This window comes from Artemia sp. Qi Xiang Cuo, chromosome 11 (genome assembly GCF_049724085.1).
Source record: "Artemia sp. Qi Xiang Cuo chromosome 11, ASM4972408v1, whole genome shotgun sequence".
NCBI classification, from domain to species: domain Eukaryota; kingdom Metazoa; phylum Arthropoda; class Branchiopoda; order Anostraca; family Artemiidae; genus Artemia; species Artemia sp. Qi Xiang Cuo.
Window position 1 is genome coordinate 7675882 of NC_142804.1, and position 22259 is coordinate 7698140.

Consider the following 22259-nt stretch of genomic DNA (forward strand, 5'->3'; position numbering starts at 1 on the left):
GTTATTGCTGGTGATTTAATACCGATCTGGTTTCTGATAATGTTAGGAATGGTCAGCTTTTTCATTCTCTCCCGGCTTATAAAATTGTTCGGAAGTCCCATGATTATACGTATATTCACAATTCAGGTACTAAATCAGACATTGATCACGTTTTCTGCAGCTCTTGTCTACTCACCAGTTACGGTTCATTTTGACGTGCAAGATCTTGATCACCTTCCGCTGCCTTTTTGTGTATCAAAATCTGTTGTTTGTTCTGGGAGTGTGTCTAAGAGTCGTGGTGTACGTTCTAAATGGTTTTATGAGCCTGATTGGAATGATGCGAATTTTTCTGTGTATCTTACAACATTGGCTTCACTTCTAAGTACGACTTATGTTCTGTATCAGCTTTTGCAGTGTAGTCAGAATTTTATTTATGCTAAATATGAAATAGACTGATATTATCATTCTATCCTCTCCGCTATGAAAGAAGCTGAAAAAATTTGTGTCCCAGTAAAGCGAATCCGAAAGAATACTCAAAAGCTTCTTTGGTCACTTGACCTTAACCTTAAGACCTGTAAAAATAAAGCTAAATTTTGGCTAAAAATTTGGACAGATTGTGGTCAGCCTAGGTTTGGTAATGTTTTTCTTATTAAACCGAAAATTAAATTAGAATTTAAGAAGTATGTAAAAAGCGTCCGATACCGAGGGCTTGATTTTCCATCTTCGCCTAATGATTGGAGGAAAGCAATTAATTCAAGTAAAACAGACGATTCTGAAGTTTGGTGAAGCGTTTGTTAAAATGGTCCCTAGATTTCTAAGTCAGCGCTTTGTTCTGCCTATATTCTTTTGTGAAGTTTTGAATGTTTTGAGTCATCTTAAGTCGAAATCTATTGATGCTGATGGTATCTCTAAAATGCATCTAACTCCCCAATGTGCTGAACTTGTGTCACATCTTGCGCTTTTGTTTCAAATGTGCTTGGCATCTTCTGTCGTCCCGGAAAATTTTTTGTGTCGCAGCGTGACTTAAAGAGGTAAACAGCCAACAGATTGCTCTTCTTACCGTCCAGTATTTGTTTCTTGCAATATTAGCAAGGTATTCGAGTATATTCTTTTGCCTAATCTAACTCAAAATACTTCTTTCTTTGGCGAAAATCAACTTGGTTTCAGATATGATGTGGGGTGCCAACATGCTCATCGTGTCCCTTCTTCTATTCTACTTTCTAGTTCTTCTAAGGGTAAAGGCGTATATCTCTGTACACTTGATCTTTCAAAGGCTTTTGATTCTGTTGTTCATAATCAGCTTTTCTTTTCTTTGGCTTTTTCTGGTGTTAATTTTTCGGTTATTTACCTTCTACGGTTTTGGTATTCTAATTCTTAACTCCGACTGAAATCTTCTCCAGAAACAACTATTAAAGTGCTTCGTGGTGTTAGGCAGGGAGGTGTTTTATAACCAACCCTTTTCAAAATTTGCATTTCTACTGTTCTGGAAAAGATCTCAGGCACATATTTTTCTGGTTCTACTGATATTTCTTACATTGCCTATGCTGATGACATTCTGTTGATTAGTCGTACTAAGTCTGCTCTTTCTGCGATGGTTTCCTTAGTTTCTCAGTCTTTCCTAAATATTGGCCTATCCCTAAATATCGACAAGTGTGAATTCTTATCTTATAATCTGTCTTCATCTACTCCTCTGGTATGTAATGAATTTTCTGTATTTTCTGTCTCTTCCTTTCGGTGGCTTGGTATTACTGTTTCTAATTCTTTAGCTCTCTTTCGTAAACAGATTGTTGCTGATTCAGTAAGAAAAATTCAGTTCAGTTATTCAAAAATTGTAGCAGACCGTGGAAAATATAACAGAAGAGCTCTTGGGCGCTTATTCTCGACTTTTTCTGATCTTTCTGTGCTTTATTTTTCGGGTGTTCATTCTGTTCTTAAGCTAAAGAATTTAAATAAGATTAAAGTTACATCTCTCAAATTTTGCAAATTTCTTCTTTCTCTGCCGCCATGGACTAGAAATCGGTATCTGGTTAAAAATTTCTATGTTACGGATGTAACTCAAAAGCTCGGTGACCTACACAAAAAGCTTTCTGCTGATGCATTTTGTAATATTGGCCCTGACCACGGTCTTTTACAATTCTTTTCTTAGTTTAATTTAATTGCTAGTGTTTGTTGATGTTCTTTTTTTCATTATTATGTTTATACTCCACTTGTACTACTTATTGTCTTGTAGTTGTGGATAATAAATGATTGATTGATTGATTGATAACGTTTCACACTTAGACAAGTCCTTTTACACTAGGCCAACACAAAACTTCACTGGTTGTCTAAAACCATTTTAACCAAACTATTAAAATCAAAAACGCGAAATGGAGATGAGAATTCAAGCTCTGATAGAGCGTGAAAGGATTAGCAACGAATAAATCTTGAAAATACATTATGGAACCTTTCCTAATAATCTTTACACTTTATCAGAGCTTGAATCTTCATTCCACATTTTCTGTTTTGGATAATTTGCTTATGATTATTGTAATGATTAGAAGGGTAAAATTTGCTATTGGGCAGGGGGCAACAGCCCCTTCCAGACCTTGGTTTGCTTCCACCTCCCAGACCCCAGTTTATGCCATGACCTTATGCCTATACCATAAACCATGACCTTTATGGTGAACCATATGCCTCATTTTTAAATTTTCACTGCCATTTTCACTTGATCTGGGAAAACTGGCTCCAACTCCCCCCCTCCAGGATTTCAAAAGAGTTTTCACGCTGGTTAAATGTGAAAGGACTTGTTTAAACGTGAAAGTTTATACTTAACATTGCTTAATCTTTTAGCACAGAATATACGTAAAATACGTAGTCTGGAAGCCACTTGTCTTTCTATAACATGCCCTTGTTGTCCTTTATGTTATTGCCTTGTTACCCTTTATGTTATTCTGACTAGAATTTGAAGAGCTATCTTGTTTTTAAATACACTACATTACATGTATACAAAGACAGGCGATCCGTGGAAGGATCTGCAGTCTACAAAAAGGTCCATGGAAGCAGGTGCTTCCAATGAGTCCGGACGCCCTAGCAACAACAGCAACATCTAAACTAGTACCCTAAACATTTTTCAAGCATAAATAAATTTTTGTCATGGCTTTTCTAGAATTGAGTCACAAGAGCTATAATTTATGTAGTGAATCATTCTGAGTATGTTTGCTCTTTTTACTTATGTTCTAGACCATATCACCATGGGTTTCATAATAACAATAATTTTTTGGTAGTTTATTTGTATAGTGGATAAACATCTTCCACAATGACGCCTTTTATCACTTTTCTCTACTGTTTTGATATTGAGTTATTCTATTTGGTAGCCTGACATAATTTAATGAGGCCTTAACCTAATAATTTAATGAGGCCTTAACCTAATAATTTAATGAGGCCTTAACCTAATAATTTAATGAGGCCTTAACCTAATAATTTAATGCAGGGATGTCCAACCAAGGGCCTGCCTGAGATTTTTAATGCGGCCCGTTAGTCATTTTCACAACATCCATTAATGGTAATTGTACCCATTTTGCCCAATTTGTACCCATTTTCCTTCAAATTTAAGGGTTCTGCGACCCATTAAATTATTTTAAGTGACAATGCGTCCGCTGTAAATAAAAGGTTGGACATCCCTGATTTAATAAGATAGAAGATTTTAAGCGTAGAAAAGGGAAGCAAATTAGAATAAGAACAGCAAAGAGAGGCATCACACAGCAGACATACAATAAGCATAACTTTTACAAAATCGAATCAACCATGATCAGGTACGTAAACAGTGAAGGACGGGGGGGGGGGTATCTACCACTTCCCCTAAATTTCAAGTTTTTCTAACATGCAACAATCAGCTTGCTTTCTGTTTTAACATCCATCCCACCCCCCTAAATCTTGAAATAAATATTGTATATTTTGAGATTTAGATGAAATAAATAAATAAAATATATGAGATATATTTTAGATCAAAATATATGAATATTTATATATATATTATATAATAAATATAAGTTTACGTGCCTGATTTAGGTTCTTTAAGTATTTTGTTTAAATGAGAAGTAAGTCAAATTACTAAAATAGACAATCTAAGTTTATTTTTTTTTATTACAAAAATTCATTTTAACCAAATTATATAAAAACAATTTCAAAAGTTATGCTTGTCAATACATTCTCAACCAGAGTATAAAATTACAGGGATGAATAATCATTAAAATTTCCGCTAGAGCCGAGGCAATATTATTTCAAGAAACTTCTGATTTAAGCCCGCAGTCAAACTTTTCTTGTCACTGTATATTGGTCCGTTAGGGGCAGTGACAGATACGTGTGAACAAATACATAAACATCTAAAGAACAGTTTTGTCAGGTTAAATAACGGGAAGTTATAACGTCAGTTTATATAATGGGAGAGGAGAAACTGGTTTGTCCTTATTTTTTTGAGCTTATAATGGTAAAGGTTAAACCGACTGAAAATACAACGAATTTTGCTCGATTTTTGGATATCCAAAAATTTAGAAAATGCCGACTTTGTAAATGGACAGAAAGTAGACATGAAAATGTTCTTCTGTTGATATTCTTGGTATTTCAAGGCTTTTTTTTTTTGCCGTTCAATTGTAAGAAAAATGCTGGAATTAGTCAATAATGGTGTCCCGTCAAAAAAAAGTACGCCATTTTTTAGAGGACCTTGAACGCATTTAATAAAAAAAAAATCTATTTTGAACTTCCCTTTCAAGGTCTCACTGACCACAACTTAATCAAATTTAGGGGACAACTTAATTCTAACGGGGAATTACTGGATTTTTTTCATAAGTCAGATAAATTCGTTTTCTCCATTTTACGATCCCTGTATCGGAATAAGGGCTCAAATTCCCATCTCCTACTGTTAACGAAAACTAACAATTAACTTGCCGTTAACTAACAATGTTAGCTAACAATTTTAAGCGATGTGTAAAAACAGAAGTTTTAGCGAACAAAAATCGCTCGCAGGTGATTCGTGTTTAATTGTGTTTAATTAAACGTTTAATTGAACGTGTTTTTACTAATTGAACGTGTGTTTAATTAAACGTGTTTAATTGTGTCTATAATTAAAAAAATAAAATAACACCATCTCGGAAATAAAAATTCAGTACAACCTACTAAGCTAGTCTATCCCTCAAGATATTTGTAAAAGCAATACAAAAATTTACCAGCTGCAAGAAATATTAGCAGTCCTAAATTTTTCCACAACTGTTTAAGAGCGTAAATCAATAATCGTGCTTTGCACCCAGTGACAGATCCAGGGGGGAGGGGGCGTGGGGCGCCTCTCCCCCTCTAGCGTAGTCTAAAGTTGCGTAATTTACTTAATAAACTCAAGTTTGCGTTAATTAAACTTGCTCTTAACGCAAGTTTATCGGATCAACCTATTTTGCCCCCCCCCCCTAAAAATTTTTTTTCGGATCAGCGTATTCCCCCCCCCCCCTAAAAAATCCTGGATCCGCCCCTGTTTGCATCATTTTCAGTTTTGAGGGTTCTGCTTCAAAATCTCCAAAAGAATGTCTTCTAAAATGATTTAATTACAGAGAAATTTAGTAACAACGTTAGCTAATATTGTTAGCTAGCAATTTGCGTTAGGTCGGTTTGGCAGCTGCCCCCTCCCAGTTTTTCTGACATCTGACATTATTTTCCTTTTACTTTATACTAAAACACTCCTGTGCTATACCCCCCCCCCCCCCGCAAAGACTATGAGGCCTAAAACTACTATTGGGTGGGCAATCTGTCCCAAGCCTGTAAAGGAGGAGGATTGTGTGAAAGGTTAATCACAAAGCTTGAATGATCTTCGAAACGACACCATTGCCTCGTTTCGAGAGTCACCATTGTCGCCATATGGGCTAGTCAGCATGGGAAGGCCTAAGTCTAAGTAAAACGTCTGTTTTTCTTTTTTAATGGCAGTTTTTTAATATTTTTTTCTTTAATGTGTTACGAAGTGAGAAAAACTAAGATAGTGAGTTTTTTCTCTCTAGTGAATGAGTCTTTGTGCATCGGCCTGACCAGGGTTCATTAGTATTTTGATTGAATGAAGCATAAGCAGTTTTTAAAAGTATTGCGTATTTTAACATTTCCCTCTAACATTTCCCTCAAACATCTCAATGTGGTGGGGGAGGGGGGTATATTTCAAACTCAATTTATACTCTGGTCAATTGACGGAACTCAGAAAGAAATTAGAAATCATACATAATCATCCATTCAACCAAAATCAATCACTCAACCATCCATACGCGTTCAGCCTCTTACCTAAAAGGAAAAGCATTATTATCATTATAAATATTATTATCAACTGCTTCTTCAATATGAGCTTTAATACACTTTCGAGGAACTCTACACTGTAACAATATCCCCTACAAAACGGATATTTTTCTTTCAATTTTTTTTTCGCAATTTAATATTTGCGAAAACATTGTCTCTGGAAATAAAACGCATCAAATCAAATACTAGCTTAGTGAAATTGGCCTTATGTCTTTAAGAGCGTATTTTCTACCCCTTATGTTTCAAAGCTCATTTCACGCCTTTCAAATAAGCAGTCTTCTGATCAGCCCAATTAAAAAAAAGCAAGCTTTAAATTTCAGAAAAGTTAACAAATTTATTCCACTTTGAAATTGGGACAGAAAATTACTCAGAAGAGCCTCCCCCCCCCCCCTAAAAAAAAGATTTCGAGAGACTTTATTTGTTTACAGAAATCACTAGTTTCTTCAAGCAAAATTCCTCCTTCCTGCACAAATTGAAACAAAAGTAGCTCAAAAATTGTGCTGTTTTTCAGATTTCTGAAAAAACTTGAAATAGAAAATTTCATTTGAACCGCAAACAAGTAGTTGCTGCGTTTGTCCAAACCTCTTCCCCCTAAATGTATAGGGGGGAAAAACTTTGTTTTTCTAAAATTAAGATTAAAGGGCTCTAAAGCTTTGCTTTTTTTAAAAATACCTGAAAAAAAAAGAAGAAAGAAAATATAAGCTCAACCATGAATGTCCCGCTTATCTTCTCACTAAATAGATACTTCTTCCTCACTAAATAGATATAAGTGAAAGCGAGGGGTATAAGGCTGTATATGGTATAAGGGGTATAAGGCTGTACATGACACAAATATCCAACTGACTTATGTTATAAATACATAAAAGAAAAAGTAGGCGAGTTGAGAGAAACGAGTTAAAAAGATCAAGTTATGCAAAGCCCGATTCGCTTTGCACCCCTCGTTTGCTTATATTCATAAAATCTGAAAAAAAATTATTAATTTTTAATCCATTTTGAAAACAAGTTTTTTTTTTATTGTTGTTATTATTATTATTTCAACTTTAGTGGTCTCTAAGACTAAAAACCCTATAGCTTTCTATGAGACAAAAGTTTGTCAAGATTCGAACACAAGTTCCCGCAGGCAAGTGTTGCTACCACTGCGCTATCAAGTCTTGTATAATAGTGTTTGTTGTATACTTTTGCAGGGCCCAACCCCCGTTAATGTTGCTTTATTTAAACAAAAGGGGGATACTTTTGTGTTGCATTACTTCACTCTCATTAGAAGTCCATATACTGATAAAATTCGAAGTAATGGAATATTCGGAAGTGGTCCCAAAACACAAGTCATTGAGTTGAGGAAAATCGAGTAGAACAAAGGTCAGAAAAATACTTGAGCTTTTTGATAGACAGGGGGAGATAGAAACAATTCAAATGAAATTACCGATTGCAACGGGCTTTAGAAATATATAACGAAAATAAGCAGAAAATATCCGTTATCGACCTATAACACGAGACGCCACTTATAACATTCCGAGTACAATAGGGCTCATATTTACCTCTCAGGTCTAATATGATAGGTAGCAAAATTAGACAAGTAAATCATAAGGGTTGTTAGGGTTTAAATCATAAGGGTTTAAATTCTAAATTCACATATTAGAGCTAATACATAAGGGAGCAAAATTGAGCTTTTTGACTCAACATCGAAACTGGGTAATGACAATATAACTTTATTTTTATACGGAATTTGAAAATGCAACCAGAACATTTTCCATTATCTACGATTTTCTGATAATTTTAAAGTTGGTTTTTCGGAAATAAGGGGTTTCAAATTTCTTTTTTTTAACGTAGTATACATAGAGTAGTTTTACGTGCGATTAGGAACAGAATATTTATGGAAAAGTAATTCTAATAGATTCTAATAGCATATTCGAATCTAATAATTCTAATAGCATATTAGGAACAGTAATTCTAATAGAGTTTTTTAGATTAATTTGTATATGAACTCGGTATTTTTTTTTTTTTTTTATTGCCCATGGTTTTCCACGAGGTCTTTTTCTTCTTTCGTCCAAACATTCAACAGAAATAAAAATTTAGAATGGTAAGGTCAAAAAAATAAACTAAATAAAATAAATTGTAAAAAAATGAAAAGAAAAAAAAAATTAAAAGAAAATAATTAAATCAAAATAGTCTATAAAAAATGAACGTATATAAATAAACCTTGAGGCACTACATACGACAATATGTTGAAATGAGCATACAAAAATTCATTAAAATATTTTCTTAAATTGCTAAATTGATTTTGAAAAAAAGTATCCAAAACACCCATATTATGCAAAACCGCAAACTGTGGATAATAGTTATAGTACTATTTTAGAATACATGTGTATATAAAAAAAAAATCGATTTAAAATTAAAAAAAAAAATTATTAAATAAGCCATGAGACACTATATCCGACTACACTTTTGAAATTAGCAAGACGCATTATAATACTTTCTTAAATTGTTCAAATGGATTCCGAAAAAAAAATCCAAAATACCCACATTTAACCAAAACGCAAACTACAAACTATAGGAGAAAGGATACCTTAACCAAATACTCAAATTTAGCCTAAGAGAAGCTGTTAACAATAAATTAATTGAGCGATAACTATCTACTACAAATATTAGTGTTACCTAGTGTGATTGCTATTGTTGTAAAATATGCAAATAAAATCCTAATTTGCATACAAAATTTTTAGCATTTCCTAAAATGAAATCTCCAAAATTCTAGAATCTAAAAAAAAATACTCACACACAAAAAAAGAAAGACATATTCAGGTACGATTTTCCACAAGGGTCAATTCACTCTATAAAAGGAATTTAACTTCTTAATTGCTTGCAAGAAAAAAAAAAAAAAAAAAAAAAAAAAATCAAAAAAAATCAGGTACATAAAAAGCTAAAGTCTAGCGGGTCTGCATGCATAATTCGAGTTTCTTTGAAGCCCTAAGGTTCCGCGACTCTATAAGCATAAGTTCTGCTAGAAAGAGCAAGCTACCATGAAGAACGCAAAAAATATTTGACAGAAATATATCAACCAATAAGGTTTGGTGTTGTTTTTACAGGCTCGAAAGATCATGTAGCAGCAAAGGATGGATAGAACAAAGGATACAAAAAGGGGTTGAAAACTTCACATGCTCCTCCTAAACCTCCTAGCCTCCTAAACCAACTGATTTTGGGCCATACCCCACCTAAGTATTTCTAAAATCCTGATGCCCCCTCGTGAAATTTAAAATTTGTAATTCAAAATCTGACATGTATTTACCTGGAGGAAGCTTAAAAGGACACGTTATCGATTATGGCCTTTAAAAAAGGTCATAATCGTGGTAACAACCCGTTAACGTGGTATCTTTTTTCGGGTCGTCCTCTAGGCAGATTTTATACTTATGAAAAAATATTGTTTGAATACAACATATTTTATCAATGTATGACGTCATTCTTATCTTTTGGGTACCTGTAGAAACAACGTTTATACAAAAAAAAATCTTAGAACTTAGAAAAACAATCTAAAAAATTTCAATCACACCCAATTCAAGAAATTGAAATTGTTGTGACGTAGCTTTGAAAGTGCGAACGAATTGAACCGTTAAAATATTTATATAGGATAAACGTTAATTTGGCAGGAGGGCAAGTACAAGGACAAAGAAAATACGAGTCAAATATCCAATCTAAATTAAAATGAATATTTAACTTTTACTGTCCAAATAGCAGAAATAACCTGTCAATTTTCTTGGCAAATTCAGTAATTAAAAATGTTGGCAAATTTTTGATGTTGTGCGTACATTAAAAGAGCATTCATCTTGTACTGCAAATATTTCTAACCCTGTTCTAAAATACTACTTCAAGCCGTAATCGCTTCTTTTTTATACTATTCTACAATCGAATTACTTTTTTAATTACATTTCATCAGACCTAAACAAAAATCGTCATTCAATTCGTCATCATTAAAACCAACATTTAAAATGTCTCGGAAATAAAGTGAAAATACAAAATAAATTGAAAAATAAAAAATAAATTGAAAATAAATTGGTTAGAGCTATCCTCAAAGCTGGATTAAACAAAGAGGAAAATATTGCGCAATGATCGGTAACAACGTTATATTACCAAAGAGAAACAGAAAGTTGACTTGAAAAAAATCTTGTGAGTCCAAAACTTGTACAACCAATCAGGTCTTTTAAAGGCGGAGTTATTTGTCTCTCTAGAAATGCGATTGGCTCACTAAAATATATCACAGACAAACCAACGAAACTAAAGTATACTTTTTACAATGAATTCTAGAAATTAATCTCCTTTGTCCTCTTTGATATTACTCATGGAAAACAATAATCCTAAAAATAAGTCAATGAACAAGAATCAGTGATTAATCAATTACTGACCAACTCGCAGGAACAGCTAATTTATTTCTCTTCAGTTCCTTGGTGGCCCAGTGTGCCGTGGACTTTATTTTGGTGTTCTTTGAACGACGACCCTCGCCAAGTAGCTCTTGAATTGGAGGTATATCTAATGCACCGGCTGCTCCTGAACCAAACACATTGCAAAGGTCCCTAAATGAAAATATATATATATAATCTTATATTTAAATGGTCCTAAAATATAGTTTTATATTTTAGTTTTATAGAATGGTCCTAATTTATAGTTTAAATGGTCTTAACCATGTAATTTATTTACGGGTGATGACCTGGGTTTTTATGCAAATTATTTCAAACAGTATTTCAGTTCTGCTAGATTTCATTGCCAACCTGAAATTATACGAGACACAATCTGGTGTATCAGAGACGATGTTTTGTCATTTCTGTATATATATATATATATATATATATATATATATATATATATATATATATATATATATATATATATATATATATATATATATATATATATATATATATATATATATATATATATATATATATATATATATATATATATATATATATATATATATATATATATATATATATATATATATATATATATATATATATATATATATATATATATATATATATATATATATATATTTCTGTATATATATATATATATATATATATATATATATATATATATTATTTGAGTAAGGAAAGAAACACAATTAATAAATAAAAGTTCAAACAGGGATAAAATCCTTTTAATAGACAGTGTTTCACAAACAGTAATAGAAATTCACAAAAAATACCAGATATTTCGGTCACATATGCAGTGACCGTCATCAGAAACTAGAGTTTAGTTTTACTACTGATGATGGTCACTGCATATGTGACAGAAATATCTGGTATTTTTTGTGAATTTCTATCACTGTTTGTGAAACACTGTCTATTAAAAGGATTTTATCCCTATTTGAACTTTTATTTATCGTCATGGAAAGTCAGTGTGGTCTCCGAAATTATCTAAAACACAATTGAATTAACTCTTACGAATTGTCGCAAAGCTTTAAGCAAATTACATGTTTTGAAAGGCACATCAAAGGATGGGCCTTTTTTAAAAAGAAATTTTATCACATTACGCCTTGAGCTACTTTATCCAGTGGAAGATCATTCATTCTGTGTTGGTATCTGATACTGGGTTCTTCAGACAATAATAAATGAGTTTTACTTTTGAATCATTTTAAGTTTTTACTTTCTTTTTAATTTATTGCCCCGTTATTCTTACTTACTTTCTACAAAAGCTATCTTACTTTCTACAAGTTTTTACTTTCTTTTTAATTTATTGCCCCGTTATTTGTGGGTTTTTTTTCCTTATCTTTGGCTCCAAAATGCAAATTCTGCTGTACATGTGGGCTCGTAATAGACATCCTTTTGAAACAAATATAGTGATGGTGAAATAACTAAATAAATGAAATAAATAGAATATCTTTTTAAATAAATAAATATCTAATGACAGTGAGGAGGACAAAAACTGTAAAAGAGATAATTTGGACATAGAATATAAATAGTTAAGTTAAAAAATATATTTAGTTTAGTTATAATACAATATTTAAAAAGCTTAGCACTATACATGATAAGTTATAGATATGTTTTTAACAAAGTATAATAGTCATAAATAAGGTAGAAATATATAATAAGATATAAATAATATACAATAAGTTTAGTTTAGTTATAAATAGTTTAGCTAAGTTATATTTAATAGTTATATATAGCTTAGAGTATAAATAGTCTTTGTTTAAATCCCGCAATGGCATTTGTCCTGGGTCTTTCTCATAGTTTCGGTCACCCTCACAACTTAGCCAATTGAAGGCAACACATGGTAGAATAGGTATTTAGGAATTGCGCCCTTCTTCTTCTTCTTCTATTTAACAGCAGGCGGGCTTTTCAGTAAAACTATTTAGCCCTTTTCCTTTTGCTTCACTCTGTGGGCTACAGAGCTACTGGCTTGATTGCCTCATATTTATTAGATATATTCAGATATCTTTCAGCAAATCTTTCGACTCTAGGAGTTCAAATATAAGATGATAGATGTCGATTTCTAGGCTAGGTATAGATGGCTAGGCTCTTGTCTGATAGTGGGTTTTTTTGATGTTTGAAGTATTTTAACAGTTTACAAAGCAAGGTATGTTGTGCAGACGTCAGCATATTACATTCAAATAGGCAATGGTCAATTGTTTCATTATTCATATTACAATGCCTGCAAAGAGGGGACAGGGGACTTGAGCCACTTGAATTAGAAAGCTTATATGAGAATGCAAGAAAATTTAGTCCATTTGTTCCAGAACGAATTTTATGATAAATTTTAGAAAGATACTTATTAGGAAAGGGGGAAAATATAGGATTAATTTTATTAAAATTAATATCTGATAACCTCCATCGGTAAATATCTCTAATTGGGATTGGTCTCCCACTTGGCTGGTCAATATTTATAGCATTTTTTGCTATTTCATCAACCTGATGATTACCACTTATGCCAGAGTGGCTAGGAATGTACTGAAAGTAAGTTTTTATGCCACTTGAAGCAAGATTATCAATAATACTGAGACAATGATAAGTGTCAATGTCCAACTTATATTGAGGAGCTGAGGCCAGCAACTCAAGGCTTGATAAAGAGTCGGAATAGATGATAATATTATTCGAATTTTCAATCAAAGGTTGGTTTTGCTTAAGGTGTTCTAATGCCATGATTATGGCATTTAACTCAGCAGACATTATAGATAAATTATTAAATAATCTCTCGCCCATTGCAATTTTCAGGTGAGGAAGGAACACCACTTGCAACCTTCTCATCCATTTTTGACCCATCAACAAATATTTGGAAGTGATTTTTATAGGTAATTGTATTAAGTTCTGCAAATTTTTTCTGGACAAAAGCAATGGGGGTTAAATCTTTATTCCATTTTGAAAATTCAGTATTTATTATGGGAAATGACCAATTCCATGGAGGGGATTGGGGGAAAGTAGGTGCGATAGACTTTGCTGGTACAGGGAACTTCTTTTGAATATTGGCATACTCATCTGCAATACCTCTATACATGGCTGGATTTCTTAACCAATTATGTAATGTGTGTGAGCTATTTGATTCAATTTTTGAAAGTTGTTTTATCAAGAGAAAGCTACGTCTCTCCCTTATTGTTGTTAATCCACTCTCCATAAGCAGGAACTTGATGCTTTTGGGTTTCCTAATACCAAATATGAGACGTATTATATCGTTTTGTATTGTTTCAATTTTTTGCATCTGGGTCTTTGCACATGCACCATAGACAATGAGCCCATAGTCAATATGGGGTCTTATATGTGATTTATAAAACTGGAGTAAGGTTTTCTCCTTACAACCCCAGGGTGTGGAAAGAAGTCTTCTTAGTATATTTGCTTTTCTATAGCATTTTTTTATTGTGTTTGAAATGTGGAGGTGGAAATTAAGTTTTTGGTCAAGCATGAGACCTAGGTAATTAATATTATTATCTTCTGGAATAGTTGTTTTATTTAGATTTAGTTTTGCATTAACATGGTTTCGCTTCCGGTGAAATTGGATTATTTTTGACTTGGTGGGTGCAATGGGTAAATCTGAATGTTGAGAGAATTTTTCAAACTGGAAAAGTGACTTTTGCAGATTTGACTTTGCAATCTCAAAGGTGTTGCCAGATGACCATAGCACCAGATCATCAGCACATTGTATATTCGTGTGGGGTTGGTTCATGTCCCAGAGATATAGGGCAAAAAGGAGGCAACTGAGGACTGCTCCCTGAGGTTTTTTTTTTTTTTTTTCGTTTTTTGAAAGGTAAGCGAATCAACGCCATCCGGGGTTTGGGCAATAGATATTAAAAAATAAGAAACGTGTACCATGCGTATGTGAACCATGTTTTTAATTTTAAAAAGCTACGAGAAGCGGACGACTTACCCTACAAGTCCAGTCGCAACATGAATAAGCGAGTCAACCCTATCTGGGTCTTGGGCAATAGACGCCAGAAATTCAACAATAAAAGGAACATGAGCATAAAGCATTTGAAAGGTGGGTGCCGCTGCTCCCATATCGTCTCTTAAACCTTGAACAATACTTGCGTAAGTCTCCACACAGCTTTCTCTCAGTCGATTCAAATACTCAATGTTATCATAATCCGACTGAAAAGATAGCAAAATAAATTTGGTTAAACACAGGTTCAACACTTAGGGGAGACGAGTAACGCCTAAACGAGTATTTCCCCGGGTTTACCCCCAAGAGGTACAGTATTTCAAAAAAGCTCGTGTAATGATCATATATTTAAGTTACTTTAAGGTAACTTAACTTTCAAGGTAGGAGGACAGGCCTAACTTTTAAATTGAAATTTAGAAGCCATAACACAGCCGTGTTAGGACTCGTACAGTGATTCCACAACAACTTCGGACCATGCCCGACCTGGGCAATTCAAAAATCTTGATCCCCCCTCCTCGTGATACTTTAATTTTGTTATTCAAAATTTTACATGTTTTCACCTAAAGGAAGCTCAAAGGCAATTAACTTGGGATTTTTTTTCGGGTTGTCCTCTAGGCATATCTTACGCTAATGAACAAATATTGTATGTATAAAACATCTTTTACAATGCATAACGTTATTGCAATACTATCATGTATCTTATCTTTTCTTTAAATGCATACGAATGTGACATCATTAACATGAAAAATATATTTTTTTCAAAAAATAAGGCTCTAAAGTACAGTCAGCTAAAGGGTGCAAGTTCAGTTCGTGACCCAACAAAATATTGCCATACTCCACGTTGGGAATTACGGTATTAGCGTTACAAAGTCGTCATCATGCCGATATTTTGTTCTTTGGCGTTTGATTTGTGTCTTTTTTTATGTCGATTTAGAATAGCACTTTTTTGGCGGCAGTTTCAAATATAAAACTTTAATACTCTAAATATTTAGTTAACCAACTGTCAGTTTTTATTAATTTAAAGTATCAAAGACAGTGAAAAACGAGATCTGAAAATTACCATGAAAAGTGAAAAGTACAGCCGATTGTTTGAATTGGCCAAGCGGAAATTTACAAAACTAAAAAAAATTTGAAAAATCGGGAATTGCTTTTTTTTATGAGAAAGGCTTCCCTTTGCAGCTCTTCAGTTTCTGGTAGCGGTCGGCACCAAATTATAAAAAAAAAAAATTAGTAATAAAAAAAAAAAGAAAAAAAAGAAGCAAAATTACGCTAAAAACATGTGGCATCAAACAACTTCAGAAGGTGTAAATGTCTAGTGAATTAACACATTATTAGCATTTGAATTCTTACGGACGAAAAGCGTTGTCAAATTTTGCTTTTTTATTTTCACAGTTCACCATGGCAACACTGACAAAAATGTGATAATGTCAAAAAAACTTTGCATTTATGTTTGAACCAGAAATAGAAAACTTATAAAATCATGGTTTTCAGATATGAATAGATCTAAGATCGGCCCAGACGACTTTTTTTTATGTCCTTGGTATTTTGGCTAATTGATTGAATAGATCTAAGATCAGCCCAGCTAATTGATTGCAATGTTCCTTACCATCCTTGAACACAAACAAACGACCACCATTTGAAAAAAGTGCCATCAATTTCACCTTGGATTTGAATTTGCCGCCTGAATTTACATTTTTTATGTCGACACGTCCTGTCTTCAATAAACTTATTGCAATTGATTTTTGTAATTTTTATTATGATCAAAAGCACCTATTTAAACTGTTCACAATTAATTATTTGATTATTGTGCTTTAGAGCTCGATGAGCTGCAATTCATTCTTGATCAGACAGAAAATTGATGGTGTATTTATCTATCAGGATAAATTCAAAGTCTTCCTGTTAGGACCTCCCTTAAAAGGTGCTATAGAGACGCAAAATTTTTAAAACCAAAGAATTTTTTTTCTTTTTCAACTATAATTGTTGGTATAATAGAAACAACAGAGGCGTATAGAGGAAAAAACTTAGATTGCTAAACTTGAGCATTTCTTTCAATTTTATAATTGAAAATTATAAAAAAAAAATATATTTCAAAATAAAATCAATTAGCCTTTCCAACGGGTGTTCAATAGAGCACAATAAGCACAATAATCACGCTTCTTCAATAAGTAATTGCAACTGATTACAGGACATGTGAAAGATTTTAAGCCAAACTGGCTACCCATAACAAAGAACAAAGAGAGAAAATTCAAAGAAGAAATGAACAAACGAGACTACGGACAGCAAAAACAAAAACCAAAACGACATGGATATTTCGTCTGAATAAAACGAGGTGTCTTCAGCTGCGAAGGAGCAAAGATAGATAACTAAAATAAACTAAAACACACATAAAAACCACCACCAATAATAATAAGCTACAATTGTAGCAACAGATCCCCATAGGTCAATGTCACTCATAGAATTACTTCGATGACAACACCAAAACAACTTCTTTGAAAGTTTATCTTGTGCCATCACTCCCATAAAATTTGTAGAAAAATATTTCTATATGCAAAATTTACAGATAACTTATCAAATGTTATTATTATTAAATAGTAAATAACAATTTTAAGAGATTTTTATCTATAAAAATTGTTTATAGAGGTTTCATTGTACAAGCAGCTAATTTTGTACATATTAACAAGTATCAAAGAATCATCGCTGATACCAACCACTTTCCTTTTTACAAATACCTAGCAAGTCGAATATACTATTTCAACAGTTTTAACATATTTAAAACCCAAAACTCGGAATTTTTTTTGTGTGTGCAGGGGGGGGGATTACAATTTTGTATTTAGGAGGGACATTTTTTTTGTAAATCCTTACAAAACCGTATAGGCTTTATATTTTTCCTTTTTACAGTTGTTTCCCGACAGGCTTGTTGACTTTTGGGATAATTACAGAAAAAAGCAAAAAAAAAAAAATTAACAGCCTTTTTAGCTACAAAAAGTGTAAGTTATGCCAAACTTAACGTTCAAAATAAAGCAAAATAAACAACAGAAATCGAGTAGCATATGGTGTCACCTTCTCCGGACGATCCAACGCGCAAAATGTATAATCTAAAAAATTGAAATGATGAACTTACCCTATCGACCTTAACCTGCGATGCCTGGTAAAGTGTGGTAAGAACAACTTCTAAATAAATTCTAAATTCTGCCCCAATAGCCAAAGCAATGTCTCCAAAAACGGTAAGAATTTCAGGTTTCAATAGAGCATTAGAATTCACGTTCTAGAAAATAAAAGGCTTAAGTTTACCTAAAAAAACAAGAAAAAATACAAGAGAAAAAACAAGAGAAATTTTTAAATAAAGAAAAAAACAAGATAAAAGAGAATATCAAGAGAAAAGAGAGGAAAAACAAAAGAGAAAACACAAGAAACGAGAAAAGAGAAACAAAGTACGAGAAAAAAAACCTTTTCGCTTTGGTAACATGCCTTTTGTCCTATGTTAGTTCTAAGGTAGGATATTGACAATCCAAATTGTCAATATGCTACTGGCATGCTACCAAATTGTCAATATGCTACAGGCATGCTATCGTTTCTCCCACCACGACACAGAGTTTTTCTTACCATCTCTTATCGAAATGCTAAGGATTAGATTTTTGGAATCCCAAAAGATGGTGATGGGATGGTGTTTAACTTTCATAGATGATGTTTAAACACCATCATAGATGATGGTGTTTAACTTTCATATATAGAATATTTGAAAAGGGATAAATGCAGACAAATGTGTTTATTTTTCACAATTTTGTTAAAAAAAATTGTACAACAGTGAGAATAGTGAGAATAAAGGTACTACTCCTGGAAAATATGTTAACTAGTATTATTTTCCTTTAAGAAGTAAGAACTGTTTTCTTAACATGTCTCTTTATGACCAAGACCGGTTGCAAATTTATACGAAAAAGCAAAGCAAATTTCAATGATTTAGTTCGGTAGGTGGGTCAAAATCAATCTCTGCTATGGAATACATCTTACATTGTGACATAAAACTAAAGAAAAATAAAAGACCTAGGATGAGAGAATAATAGAGGAATAGACCCTAGAGTAATAGACCTAGAAAAAATAACACTGTAGAACAATAAAAGACCTAGAATAATAGACCTAGAAAAATATAAAGCTACAGTAAAATAAAAGAAAAACTTGCACGGGGAAGATAAACTTTAAGAAGTCGAAGGCAAAAGAAAGACAAAGGCAAAAGCAGTAAACAAAAAATAGCAACTCGTTCAACAAAACATGAAATATAATTCAGGAGTATGACAGTTCAGCAGTATCAAGGAGCATTAAGTGAAGAAACAAAAAACTAGCAAAAATATAACTGCAATGGCAAGAAAACAAGAAAGTGAAATGATAAAAATAAGATAAATGAAGGGTAAAAAAAAATGATGTTTGTTAACATTACTTTTTGAAATAACGGAAATATTACCTAATTTGTCTCTAAATTTATTTATTATGGTATTTAATCGCTCAGTTATTTGATTTATGTCATATGTTGATTTTCTCACAACCTTAGGCTTTGAACTCGGTTTTATTAATTTTTCTGTGTATACTAACCATGTATCTGCTATTTTTTTTGGGGGGGGGGGACATTTAATACATAAATGTTCATATTATCTGTTATCAACCAATCATCGGCAATCAACGATTACTTTACTATATGTACGTTTTTTACCTTGTCAAAAATTGAGACACAAACCCTATCAGCGTTATTTTTTTACCAGCTTTCTAGCGGTGTAGTTCGTTTTGATGATATCTCTCAACTGACTTTGGAATTTATAGTAAGTGCATGTTACCCCTTTTGTGAAAGCGAAAATTGTCGCAACTGACCAGAGGATTAACAACGAGTATGCAGTCGTAGCTGTATAGCCTCCATCTCAGTCATGCGAGAAGAAGGAGAAGATTAAAAATATTAGAATATGAATAAAAGAAAGAATATGTCAAGGAAAGGCTGGCATTTGTTGAAGCACTCGCCGATTTAGACTAAAAACCGGCACAGACTAAAAAACATTTTAACCACCGGCAATCCACCGGCATTGACTAAAAAATTTTTAAAAAATTAAAAAAAGAGCTTACATTTAGGCTTTCAATGAGGGCATTCATAATGTCATTGCAGTATGGAATAACCTTCGCATGCATTGCACGGCAAATATCACTGATGATCCCAATAGCTGCTCGACAAACCTGCAAAAAAAAAAATCTTTACTAAAACAAAGCATTCATAGAAAGGGTTAAAAAAAAAAATAGAATGAATATAAAAAACAAACTAGACACTGTACTAGGGGGTTCACAAACAGGGTGTCAATTTGGAAGGGGGAAATTACTGCGCCTCCCCCTTAATTCTTGATACTTCGTGTAATTCAGCCCTCTTGATATTTCCCCCCCCCTCCTATCCAGATTTCAGGAAAATATTTGATTCGGGATTTTCATTGAAAAACACTTTTTTGATATTAAACATTACTACTATTACTACCACTACTAACAACCCACCGCAGCACCAAGCCGCCTGAGGCCAACACAGCTAGGCACGCTTCTCCTCCACCCCAATCTATTCAAAGCCTCTCTTTTTACACCCGCACACGAAGTTCTCATTTCCTTTAAATCTTTCTTTATGACGTCCTCCCACCCCAGATGGGGACGACCTGCTTTCCGTTTAGCCCTAGATGGTTGGCCGAAAAGAAAAGTCTTCGGTAATCTGTCATCCTTCATCCACAAAACGTGCCCGAGACAACTCAGCCTTGCTTTCATTAAAACCCTAGAGAGTGGTATTTAACCACATTTTTCGTATAGCCTGTAGTTTGAAATACGGTCAGTCGGCCGAGTACCCAGAACAATCCTTAAGGAATTCCTCTGGAAAACATCTAGCAAATCTTCATCCACTTTTCGGAGCGTCCATGCTTCAGAGCCATATTTGACCACTGTCATCACTGTAGCTTCTAATATTCTAATCTTGGTTTGCACACTTATCTTCCTATTCTTCCAGACTTTTTTTTAACTGTGAAAAAACACCCTGAGCCTTGGCTAGTGTATTTTTAACATCTTCACTGCTCCCACCATCTTTACTAATAATACTACCAAGGTAAGTGAAGCTGCCCACCTGATCAATCTTTTCATTACCCAACGTCACCTTATTAATCATTGAAAAAATATTGCCCCCCCTAGATTTTGAAAATACCTTTGCCATCTCCCCCGTACTTTTAATAAGGTAAAAGTACGCTAGCCAAGCATGTCAATTAGGTCAGCCTAGTATGAAATAAGTAAGTATTAAAAGTATTTGGTGTGAATTCGAAAGAAGTTTGTCGCAGAAAATCGCAAACCAAATTCAACAACATTTGACAATAATTTGAAATCAAATTCAACAATCCCGTCGCTGTGAGCCCCAGATTACGATAAAACCACATAAAATCGTTACTTTTATAACCAATTACTTAAAACAAGTAGGTGATAATACCTCCAATTTTCAAGTTCACATCTTTTTACTACGATGAATTTGTGTTTAAACATCACACTTATTAGCTGATTAAGCGAAGTCAACACACATATTTAAACTTCACTGTCTAAACGCTATTCATGTTGTATATGGGTCCAGGCAACTCCCATTCATTACAGTTTGGTTCGTAGGTGAAACAAATGAAAATTAATTTTTCAGTTGTAAAAAGATATGTCCCTTGCTCCAGTAAATGGAGTTTTGACGACACACATTCTAAAGAAATCCGAATCTGAATATAGTTCAAAGATTCGACATGACCATGATGAAACTTTAAACTAACTTCAAAAATATAATATACATTCTTCTACCATACCCTTAACTGACTACACATTCTTAGGTCTTCATTTTTTTCTTAATATACCCATAAGCCGGTATTCAAAAAGTTCCAAAGCGGCAAGTAGCAGAACTAGGTGGAGAGGTTCTACCTCACATACCAAACGCGGTACCTTTGACAACATACGTAAATGCTTTACAAACAAGAGAGTAAACTAATATTGAAATTTGCCGTTTTTATCGAAAACTAGCCTATTTTCATACAAGCCTAGATGCTCAGGAATAATAATTTCTAATGATATTTGAACGTATTTTTGGCTTTGTCTTTATTTTCCTTAGTTTAGAAAAACACAACTTCTTGTGTTGGAAGTAAAGAGCAAAGATGAAACTTAAAGCGAATAAAAATTATTTTTTCGCAGCTTATGCAACGTATATCTGCAATATTGTTTCAAACAAGCTGAGTTGTATTATTTTCGTAAATTTGTAGAATTCTGAAAAACTCGCACTTGACTGAAAACACAAAATCACAAAAAACATATAACACAAAAAAATAAATAACACAAAACACAAAAAATTTGCTATCACTCAACACCTGAGATTTACTCAACACAAAATTTCAAAAACTGTAAAAAAAAAATTGAGTATAGTGGAAGCACTGCCATTTTCTGACAAAATCTGCCAACAAATTTCACTAGATCATGAAAACTGTCAAGTAGCATGGCTACCATACTACCCACTTTTTGCACGCAGTAAAGTAAAGAGAGCCCACTTTTTTTGCATAAGTAAAGAAAATATACACTTTTTTATTAACTTATTGAATAATTCAGAGTATATAAAC

The 22259-nt window shown here is 33.1% G+C and overlaps 1 protein-coding gene across 3 annotated transcripts in view; it reads right to left on the reverse strand.

The window, feature by feature from the left end:
• The window catches only part of Fs(2)Ket (Importin subunit beta Fs(2)Ket), an 81151-nt gene that overhangs the window by 21850 nt on the left and 37042 nt on the right, over window positions 1–22259 (reverse strand). For 2 of the 3 annotated variants that reach the window (XM_089096248.1, XM_089096251.1), the window contains exons 11-14: window positions 19735–19842; window positions 17753–17896; window positions 14620–14840; window positions 10668–10835 (exon numbers count right to left, since the gene is read on the reverse strand). In XM_089096248.1, coding sequence (XP_088952374.1) covers window positions 10668–10835; window positions 14620–14840; window positions 17753–17896; window positions 19735–19842 — 641 coding nt within the window. Of the gene's footprint in view, window positions 1–6204; window positions 6265–10667; window positions 10836–14619; window positions 14841–17752; window positions 17897–19734; window positions 19843–22259 lie in introns of all 3 variants that reach the window. The other variant, XM_089096250.1, reaches the window with a different exon arrangement.